Here is an 11813-nt window from a genome sequence, read left to right on the forward strand (position 1 = left end):
ATGGATTTAGTATAAACAACAAAGTCTGATTTACTAGGTGAGTTGAGCTATATGAATCAAATGTCATTGAATTTTATTATATATGTTTATAATGAGATTGTTTATACATAGATCATTTTTTATAATCTCATGTATGGTTTTCTTTTATTTTGTCTCTTGTTTATCCTTCATCTCATTTACCATTTTAATGGGATGTTTTTTCGATCTTTTTTCCTAAACCACTTAAAGATGTTCAATAAAAGGCACTACTACTATTAGAAATGCAGAAGTTGTTTGGATTATAAGAGTATTTACATTAAAAAATAAAATTGAACTCATGTTTAGTGGAGACATTCTGTACACTAGTAAAATGAACATCTGATATATCTATTGTTTACATTGTTTAATATTTTCATTGTTCATCTATATTTTTCCATTTAGAGAAAAGAGAGAATGTAAAGAGAAAAATGAAGGAGAAAAAATGTACTAACTTGATCATGTTGTTTCATAAAATTTTAAAGACCGAGATCCTGTGATCATTAACACAACACAACACACTTGTAATTATAAACTAGGCTTACAAAAGTGAGACACTAATATGGGTGAAAAAATTATCATTTGAATTTCACCTTGTTACACAAAATGACAAAACCACCTCTTAGTACAAAGGCCTGTAATAATTCCCTTACCTACGAAAGGCAACAAGAGCTAAAAGCTAAGCTTTATGGACATAACAAGAAGAAGCTTGTTTTTAATAATTTTTTATTATTTACACTTGAACCTCCTCTATCCTTCTAATGGCTTCCTTCATGGCAAGTCTTTTGTCAGGATTGCTCTCAGTGCAATCAGCACCAATGTGGATAAGCTGCAACATCTGAGTTTGCGATCCCATGTTCCCTTGCAACTCTGGATCGATGAGTTCTTCTTCCCTGGACTCGGAAATCGCCGTGAATACCCGTTGAACAACATCAGTGCCACCCTTTCCATTGCTATGATACTGGGAAGGGAACTTGCCGGTAATGATCTCGAGGATGAGGACACCGAGGCAGTAGACGTCGGTCTTCTGGGAGACCTTTTGGTACTGAATATAGTCAGGGGATTTGTAGGCGAACATGGCTTGAACGGCGGCCGTGGGGTTGATGAGTGGGTGGAATCCGAAGTCACCTAAGAGAGGCTCATAGTCATCACTGAGGAGGACATTGCTGGACTTGAGGTTTCCATGGGGAAGGTCATAGGTGGAAAATTGAGTGTAGAGGTATGACAACCCTCTTGCTATTCCCTTCACAATCTTTAACCTGGTCGGCCAGTTCAACTCTGCATGGGCTGTTCCTCTGTCACCTGAAATAAAAATAATCAAAATAGTTTCTACATTCCTTTAAATGTTAATAAAGAGATGCATAGCATACCATGCAAGACATAAAGCAAGCTGCCTTTGGGCATATACTCAGTAACGAAGAGCTTCTCCTCCCGACGGTAATGGTAAGCCAAAGGCCCCAATATATTCTTATGCCTCATCCTCCCAAACTGCCTCATCTCAGCGTCAAACACATCCCTTCCCATTTTGTTCATATCCCTCATCCTCTTCACCACCACCGACAGCCCGTTCGTCATCGCCGCCTTGTACGCCGATCCCAGCCCCCCGTTCCCCAGCACCTCCGCCGACGCCTTCATCAAATCCTGCAGCCCAAACACCCCTCTCTCGTCGTTCACCATTACAAGGTCCCCCATTCCCCCTCCCTTCCCCCGCGCCCCTCCTTTGTTCGAATCCCCTCTCTTCGCCATCCCCACCGACCCCTCTCCCTCCGGCGCCCTGTAGCCGTTCGTACTCGTCACGTGAATGTCCACCATCGAATCCACACTGTTTATTCTCCCCATCAACCCGAACTCATCGTTCCTCCGCCGCGCCTTTACGAACACGAACACAAGCGCTGCCACTGCAGCCAAGAACAGAAACAGGATAATCTTCATGCCCCACCCTGGCCCTGACCCTTGATTCTTATCAAGCGGTGGTAACGTGTAGGATGACGAGGAAGGCAAGCCACTACTATCGCAGCTTCTCCTCAACGGCTTCCCGCAAAGCTTCTCGTTCCCGGTACCAGCAAACGCATTCTCACCGAACCTAGCCAGCGCTTCCGGTATAGGACCTTCGAGGTTGTTGTAGGATGCGTTGAACGAGGTCAAATCTTCCTTCACAGCGGGTATCCTTCCGGTGAAGTGGTTGTTCTCGATGTGAAGCTCTTTGAGAAGCGCTAGCTCCATCAAAGATTCGGGTATCTGGCCAGAGAAGTTATTCGAGTCGATCCAAACTTTCTTTAGGGAAGTCAATTTGGAGAAGAAATCGGAAGGGATGGGCCCGGAGAATTGGTTGTAGGAGAGCAAGAGGACTTTGATGGCGCCGAGCCTGCTGAAGTCAGGGATTGGACCCGTGAAGCTGTTGTTGGTGAAGCTTAGGGTCCTGAGCCCGGGGATCTCGGCAAGAGCGTCTATGTTGATGGTACCAGACAAGCCCATGTCAGAGAGGCGAATGCCCATTACCATGCCGTCGACGCACATCAGGCCCATCCAGTTTTCGCAAGGTGACGTGTTGGGTTCCCACGTGTACAGCACTCGATCACCGTTGGTGAAGGATTGTTTAAGCTTTTGAAGGGACTCCGCGTCGCCTGAGAGAGACAGTGGGAGGCTGTAGAGAGAGACAGCAATGAACAAGAACACGTAGAAAACGTGACTGCGGCGGTTGTGGTTGTTAGAGCGAACAGCGGCCATTATTTTTTCTTATTAATTTAATTTATTGGTAATGCCGAGAGCCTTTGAGGGAATGTGTGTGTGTTGGTTAGACGTTAGAGGCTCTTGGGTTTGAGAATGGACCGCTGCTCGGAGATGTTGAGGTTAAAGTATTTGGTTTCTTCCTGTTGTCTATGAAGATGAAGATTTTTTAGGGGTCTAATTTGTTGCCCCTTTGTTTTGTTGTTTTGTGTGTGCGCGCCATGTTGGGGGGAAGGGTGGGGTTTGGAGGGAGGGGGAGAGAGAGTGTGCGTGGGGTGGAATTGGTGATGATGGTGTTGTTGCCAGAATTACCATGTAATGTGCTAAGAATAGATGGTCAGAGGAATAATATTCGGAGATGATATAGATAGACCGGGATTGGAGGGAGTGTGCGTGCAATATTTTGTTTGTTTTGCCGTAGACCGGTCACATAATGCATTGCAGGATATATATCTCTTTGGAAATTAAGGAAAAATTTTGGACTTTTTTAGATAGATAATGATTTTTATAAATAATGTAAATAATAAATTTTAAAATTAATTTAATAAACTAAAAAGATATTATTTACACACTTAGGGAATTAAGCATTTAATTATTGTTAATTGTACATGAATAAATCGAATCAAAAGAAATAATTATTTAATTAAAAATAATCATCATAATCATTTGCATACATATTGAATTAAACATTCGACATATTTATTATTCATATTATTTAGTATTATCATTGTCTACCTTTTAAAAAAAAATTTCAGTTTTAAAATCAAACAATGGCATTTCAAGTTGCTATGTAGTTGTTACATATCTAAATTTTTTTTAACAACTAAATTTAATTAAATTGATACACACTCCAACTTCAAGTCATTTTATATTATTCTTCTTCTTTGTGTTCCTCCTTCTTCTTCTTTTGCGCGTGTTTCTATTTTTTCACGTTTCTTTTTCTTTGTGAGTTTTCTATCCATCGACATTCTTTTATTGTTGCGGTTTTTTTACTCATTTTTTTTAGTAATTGATTTTTCTTCTCTTTTTTTTAGCTTTATTTCTCTTAAAAGAATGAAACAAAAAAGAATTATGAGAAAACGAAATAAAAAAAAGATAAAGAAGATAAAGATGAAAAAGAAGAAGAAGAAGTAGCAAATGATGAAGAGAAAAAAGAGGAAGAGTTTTGAATTATGCATAATTCATCAGAACAAATAACACCAAAATTTCTTAACAATAATATATAAATTTCTTAATTTTTACTCCAAAATTTTGTTACAAAAGCATAAACATATCTTTTTTAATGTTGTATTTTTTTTCTTCATTTTATTCTTCTTTATTTATCTTTTTTCTGTTGCTTTTATTTCTTCTTTTTAGAAGCATTGCTTCTCATATTAAATTTGAATGAACATGTTTGTAATGTATTACAATCTTATTTAGTTGAATGAATGTAGGGTTCTTCATCTTCCTAGTGACTTTGTAGTATTATGTATTTCTTTTTCTTCTTTATTTGATTTTTTCTTGTTTTTATTCTTGTTAAGAGAGTAAAACAAGAAGAATCATGAGAAAGTAAAACAAGAAGGAAAAGATAAATAAAAAACGAAGATGATGACAGCATCATTAAGTAATTTTAGTGTATTTTGGATTTAAATACAGTGCACTTGGTCTATGCTTATTTTGAACCGAGTTTATTCGTGTATCGTCAGTAATTTTGGTACATTTTTAATTTAATTTCGGTGCATTTTGGATTTAGGTAAGGTATACTTTTAGTATGACTTTATTTTGAACTGAGTTTGTTTATGTGTCATCATTATTAAGAAATTTCAGTGCATTTTGAATTTAAAGTGTTATACATATAAGAAGAAGACGATGATGATGATAATAATGATGATGGAATAGGAGGTGATGGAAGAAGAAAAGGAAGGAGGAGATTAAAGAAATTCAAATGAGAAAAGAAGCTCTATGTAGGGTGTCACCGTTGTCAATGGCTACTTCCCATCCTCTCAGTGAAAATGGTCCAAATGCTCTGTCACAGCACGGCTAATCATCTGTCAGTTCTCCATCAGGTTGGAATAGAATCCAATGATTCTTTTGCGTCTGTCACTAACGCCCAGCCTTCAGGAGTTTGAAGCTCGTCACAGTCATTCAATCTTGGAATCATACTCGGAATACCACAGACAAGATTTAGTCTTTCTGGATTCTCATGAATGCCGCCATCAATCCGGCTTATACCACGAAGATTCTGATTAAGGAATCTAAGAGATACTCATTCAATCTGATGTAGAACGGAGGTGGTTGTCAGACACACATTCATGGAGTGAGGAAGGTGATGAGTGTCACGGATCACCACCTTCTCCACAGTTAAGCGCGAATGAACATCTTTAGATAGGAACACGAATGTTTGAATGGAAAAATATAAACAATTGCATTAATTCATCGAGACGCTGCAGAGCTCCTCACCCCCAACAATGGAGTTTAGAGACTCATGCCGTCAAAAAGTATATAATTCAAATCTAAAAATGTCATTAGCTGCAAAATAAGTCTTTAAAAGTTGTTTAAATACTAAACTAGTAACCTAGGTTTACAGAGAATGAGTAAACTAAGCTAATTGGTGCAGAAATCCACTTCTGGGGCCCACTTGGTGTGTGCTGGCGCTGAGACTTAATCTTCTCACGTGCTTGGGCTGTTTCTGGAGTTGAACGCCAGGTTGTAACGTGTTTTGGGCGCTGGACTCCAACTTGTAACCTGTTTCTGGCGCTGGACGCCAGACTGCAACATGGAACTGGCGTTGAACGCCAGTTTACGTCGTCTATCTTCGCGTAAAGTATAGACTATTATATATTGCTGGAAAGCCCTAGATATCTACTTTCCAACCCAATTGAGAGCGCGTCAATTGGACTTCTGTAGCTCCAAAAAATTCATTCCGAGTGCAGAGAGGTCAGGATCCAACAGCATCAGCAGTCCTTTTTCAGCCTAACTCATATTTTTGCTCAGCTCCCTCAATTTCAGCCAGAAAATACCTGAAATCACAGAAAAACACACAAACTCATAGTAAAGTCTAGAAATATGATTTTTGCCTAAAAACTAATAAAATTATATTAAAAACTAATTAAAACATGCTAAAATCTACATGAAAATACCCCCAAAAAGCGTGTAAAATATTCGCTCATCACAACACCAAACTTAAACTGTTGCTTGTCCTCAAGCAACTAGATAAATAAAAGAGGATACAAAGAAAATCAAGAAGCAATAATATCTCAGAATTTTGAGTGAAGCTCAGATTCTAATTAGATGAGCGGGGCTAGTAGCTTTTTGCTTCCAAACAGTTTTGACATCTCACTTTATCCTTTGAAATTCAGAATGATTGGCATCCATAGGAACTCAGAATTCAGATAGTATTATTGATTCTCCTTGTTTAGTATGTTGATTCTTGAACACAGCTACTTTATGAGTCTTGGCCGTGGCCCTAAGCACTTTGTTTTCCAGTATTACCACCGGATACATAAATGCCACAGACACATAACTGGGTGAACTTTTTCAGATTGTGATTTAGCTTTGCTCAAGTCCCCAATTAGAGGTGTCCAGAGTTATTAAGCACACTCTTTTGCTTTGGATCACGACTTTAACCACTCAGTCTCAAGCTTTTCACTTGGACTTGCATGCTACAAGCACATGGTTAGGGACAGCTTGATTTAGCCGCTTAGGCCTGGATTTATTTCGTTGGGCCCTCCTATCCATTGATGCTCAAAGCCTTGGATCCTTTTCACCCTTGCCTTTTGGTTTAAAGGGCTATTGGCTTTTTCTAACTCTTTTGCTTTTTTTTTTCGCAAATTACTGACTTTTTATTTTTTTTCGCAAACTTGTTTTCACTGCTTTTTCTTGCTTCAAGAATCAATTTTATGATTTTTCATATCATCAATAACATTTCTCTTGTTCATAGTTCTTTCAGGAGCCAACAATTTTAACATTCATAAAATTCAATATAAAAAATATGCACTGTTCAGGCATTCATTCAGAAGACAAAAAGTATTGCCACCACATATAAATAATTAGAATTTTCCTTATTAAGAACTCGAAAAAATATTGCCTCTTTTTTCTAAAAATCTACTATTTTATTCATGTTTGATGATGATGAGAAAAATAAATTATAGCTTAATTGGAGATAAAATCAAAATAGAGATACTAATTACTACTACTAATATATAACTTCTAAGGAAAATTCATAATAAGAACAGTTATCATAGAGTTAAGGCAAATATTAGGACTCAACAACCTTTATTTTGGGAAGTGGGTGTTCCTCTAGTCTGTGGGATGCTTGATCCTTCAAGAGATAATTTCTGACGCTTCAGTTCCTTCAAGTCACATCCTTGCTCTTCCTGTTCCCTTAGGTGCCATGATCTTGATGAGTTTTAGCTCAGTGATCATGGCAAATCACACCAAACTTAGAGGTTTGCTTGTCCTCAAGCAAAAGAAAGGATAGGAAAGGAATAGAGGGAGAGGCAATTTTGAAATTCAAAAGATATGATGAGTTGAAAAAGATTTGAAAAAGAGTTGGATTGGAAAAAGATTTGTGTTTATGGATTAACATACATTGGATATATTTGAAAAAAAAAGGATTTTAGAAATTAGAAAATTTTTGGAATTGAAGGATGATATTTTGAAACATGTTTATGCAAGAAATCATGAATTGAAACATAAAAATTAGAAAATTTGTGAAGAAAAATGAATTTTACCTCCTCCTCACATTCTGGCGTTAAACGCCCAAACGCTGCATGTTTTGGGCGTTTAACGCCCAATTGCTGCTTCTTCTGGGTGTTCAACGCCCAGCTGTTGCTTCTTTCTGGCGTTGAACGCCAGGAAGTCCTTTGTCACTGGGTGTTTTTCTGAACGCCCAGGATGCTGCAAATCTGGCGTTGATCGCCCAGAAGGTGCTCCTTTCTGGCGTTTAACGCCCAGATGGCTATCCTTACTGGCGTTGAACACCCAGTAGGTGCTTCTTTTGGGCGTTCAACGCCCAAAATATTTCTTTCTGGCTTTTTCATGCCAGTGAGCTTCCAAATTCCCTTGTAACTCTGTGAATTCAATCAATTGCTATTTTACCTTGAAGATACTTGACATATACCTGTAAAAATCAATTAATGAATAAATAAACTTTGTAAATGGCTGGGTTACCTCCCAGCAAGCGCTTCTTTATTGTCTTTAGCTGGACTATTACTGAGCTTTAATCAAGCCTCAGTTTTGAGCATTCTTGCTCAAAATTTCCTTCAAGATAATGTTTGATTCTCTGTCCATTAACAATGAACTTTTTATTAGAATCATTATCCTGAAGCTCTACGTATCCATATGGTGATATGCTTGTAATCACATATGGTCCTCTCCACCGGGATTTTAATTTTCCGGGAAATAATCTGAGCCTAGAATTAAACTATTTGGTGCAATTTCTACCCTAACCCATTATAAAACCACTTGTGCAGACACAATGTTCACACGTTAGTTCCATATAGGTAGAATGAACATATATTAACTTTCTGTAAACCAATTTAAACTAAGTCATTAGTAGTGTATGTATGATAACATAAAAGTTTCTAGATTTTGGTCATTGTTGTTTTTGGTGGCTGCTGGGGCAGCAGCTTTGGCATTCTTTAACTTTTTATCTTCTAATAGTGGATCCAACTTTCTTTCTGGTAGATATCTTTTATCCACTATTTCTATTTTATTGCCTTCTCTTAAGAACCACTTTAATTATAGCTAACTACTAAATATGAGTATTTCAAGAAATTGATCATCATAAATGCATAATGCTAACTGATTATAGTGATTATAATCCAAGTCTCAGATATATTCCAAATAAATCTATAAGGACTGTACCAATTGAGCATGGAACTCCTCTCAAGTCAAACCTAAAATCTCCATCTCCCGATCTTCCTAGTCTAGGAGTTGTTTTAGATAATATTTATGTAATTTATATTTGAAGTGATTTATCTTAGTTTGTAGGATATTCTACTTTTCTTAATTACTCTGTGTTCCATATAGTCTCGTGCTTGTGTTGTGGAATAACGTTGTAGCTTTTTGATATCCTATAAAATTATAAAGTAGTATTCAATTGAATTTATCTATCTAGACTCTGTAGTGATTGTGTACTTGTTATTACATTTGGTTTGTGTTTATCCAACTTTTTTAATAATGATCCTTAATTTTTTTTATTTTTTAATTTTGTTTATTAGATATTAATATTTGTCATTACTAATTTGCCTTCAACTTCTCAAATTAAGCATTATTTGAGTTCCTTTGAAATTTTGTTAGTCACACATTTTGAGTTCTTTTAAAATAATTATGATTAAATAATCTTAATCTATTAATCTTAAAAATGAATAAATTTTAGTTTAGCAAGGACAATATGTCTACACGTGTTAATAACCACCTTCTTATTTCATGGTCTCCTTAATAACAAAAACACGTTTTTGTGAAGTAAAAAACTATTGAACAAACATCTTTGTAGCATTGACCATAATACATTTGATTGACTACAATTTAATATTTTCTTTTGGTTTTCTAACCATTTTATCTTTATATCAATGCCTTAAAGAAGTTCTTGGTTCGATATTGCTTTCCACTACAGTCTTACTCTTGTTCAAATATTGTTTGTGCATTGTATTTTCAAATTTTCATCTCTACATATCTAAATTCTAGTAACTCAATTGTAATTTTGATATTAATATGAAGTCATTTCTCTTGCTCTTCGGACCGATGTAGGGCTTGTTTTTACTTTTGAAGCATTCTTTGGTTACACACTTACACCCTCTTACCTTTACCATTGGACCATATTCTTCCTTCTGCTTTACTAGGTTAAATATATTTAAGTAAATTGTTTTTTTATCTAGTTTAATTTTAATTTTGTTCTCACACTTTCTTAACTTAATTATATTTTTAATTATACACTTATTAAAGTAAATACTAAATTTTATTAAATATTTACAAATAAAAAAAACAAAAATATTTTTTATTAATCATAACATTTTTTATTGAAATAAAAATAATATTTAATTAATCAAAATACATATGTATAAACGTTTTTTTTTTACATGTAATTTCTCAAAGTTTCTTAAACCGAAACGCATACTAAATAAAATTACATATGAAAGAGGAAAAATCATTTATGTTTTTTTTTAAATAATGATAACGTTACTCTTAAATTAATAATATGATTTTTTAATTATATATTTTTATTTTCTTTTAAAATTACTTTCAATCTTTATTTGTTATATCAACATCCTTGATTTTTGTCAAATTCATAAGGATTGTAAATAATTTTGTAAAAAAATAAAAATATATAATTAAAAAAGAATAATGTTATGAATCTAAAAGTAACACTATATATTTTTTTTCTTTTTAATATTTCTGTTCTAAAATAAATATAAACATAGTATGTATATATGACTGCGTGAAATAAATGTTATTCTCTGCAATTAGACCATCCTTAAATCTTATTGATTGACCATGTGAAATTTTTTATTTTAAAATAAGTATCAAAATTATATTCGTAATTTTAAATCTATTTCAAGTATAGACTAACAATATAGCCATGGAAGGAACCTTGCATTATGCTATTGAGTTGAATATTACATTGCAGGAATTCAGAGGACAAAGCATCTCCAAAACCTCAACATATTCTCCATTACTGCACAACAAGTAATTATTTCACGTTCTTTTATTTTTCTAATAATTCAAACTGATAATTTTAATTGATATCCTGACTAAGAATAATAAAATAAACATAGCTTGCTTCAAACCAATAGTATCCGTAGGATCGACCTTTACTCACGTAAGGTATTACTTGGACGACCCAGTGCACTTGCTGGTTAGTGGTACGAGATCATAAGAAATCTTGATTTTGATATTGGGATTAAAATTTCGTGCACCAAAGGGCAGCCCAAGCCTATAGAGATAAGGGCGGTTCCATGGAAGATAAGCTGACCTCGACAAAAGATAAGATAAGATAAGATAACTAACTTATCTTATCTAAAGAAGGTCACATCTCACCGTTATAAATACACTGGAGCACCCAGGTATAACTCATACTCTGATTCTACTCAATACCTGTTTAATACCCTTGCTAACTTAAGCATCGGAGTCCCTTGCAGGTACCCCCACCCTTCGTTGACAAGGGATCAGCAGCATTCTCGGTTCCACAAGTCGGACACACCAGCTCCGGCTGCTACACACCTGCCGGACACGTCGGCTCTGACCAGCACAGAAGATCTCGTCCGAGATCGACCTACAGTTTTAGGTAAACCCTCGGAACATTGGCGCCGTTGCCGGGGAACCTGGAAGTCATCCCATCACCATGGCAGACGACCATGACAACGACCACGATTCAGGTTTGGAAGATAGAACGCCGCACAAGAACGCAGATGTTACACTCAAAGATACCCCGGAGCCCAACGGGGACAAAAATTCATCAAATCCAGGAGTGATAGAGGCGCTTCAAGATCGATTAAAGCAACTCGAGAAGGAAGCCCAACATCAACGTGAAAAAGAAGATGATCTGCATCGGGAGATAAGGCGACGCCGAGAATTAGATGATAAACTTCTAAAACTCGAAGCCGATCTCAAAACTAAAGCTACTCGATCCACTCCAGAGGATAGCTCTCGCAAGGATCAAGATCCATTCACCAGGGAAATTATGAAGACCAAAATCTCAAAGGACTTCAAACTTCGGGATATGACTCTGTATGATGGCACTTCAGACCCTAACCATCATCTCAGCAATTTCAGAAGTAGAATGTACCTTACTGACGCCTCGGATGCAGTTCGCTGCAAGACCTTTCCAACAACTCTTACCAAGACAACCATTAGATGGTTCAACAGCCTACCTCCAAAGTCCATCTCAAGCTTCGACGACCTGGCCAAAAAGTTCCTGGCCAGATTTTCCATACAAAAAGATAAGGCTAAACACGCACACAGCCTACTAGGAATCAAGCAAGGAGATCGGGAGAGTCTTTGTAACTACATGGAAAGATTCAACAAAACATGCATGGACATACAAAGTCTACTAACAGAAGCTGCCATTATGGGCCTTATAAATGGCCTAC

At 36.3% G+C, this 11813-nt stretch overlaps 1 protein-coding gene across 1 annotated transcript; it reads right to left on the reverse strand.

Moving 5' to 3' along the window:
* Positions 1-461: 461 nt before the first annotated feature.
* LOC112790537 (pollen receptor-like kinase 3) lies at positions 462-3166 on the reverse strand. Its single transcript, XM_025832984.3, has 2 exons — positions 1386-3166; positions 462-1317 (listed from the first exon to the last, which is right to left on the reverse strand). Exons 1-2 carry the CDS (start codon positions 2740-2742, stop codon positions 749-751), a joined length of 1926 nt encoding a protein of 641 aa, XP_025688769.1. The 5' UTR covers positions 2743-3166; the 3' UTR covers positions 462-748.
* Positions 3167-11813: the final 8647 nt, after the last annotated feature.

This window comes from Arachis hypogaea, chromosome 3, assembly GCF_003086295.3.
Source record: "Arachis hypogaea cultivar Tifrunner chromosome 3, arahy.Tifrunner.gnm2.J5K5, whole genome shotgun sequence".
In the NCBI taxonomy this organism is placed as follows: Eukaryota; Viridiplantae; Streptophyta; class Magnoliopsida; order Fabales; family Fabaceae; genus Arachis; species Arachis hypogaea.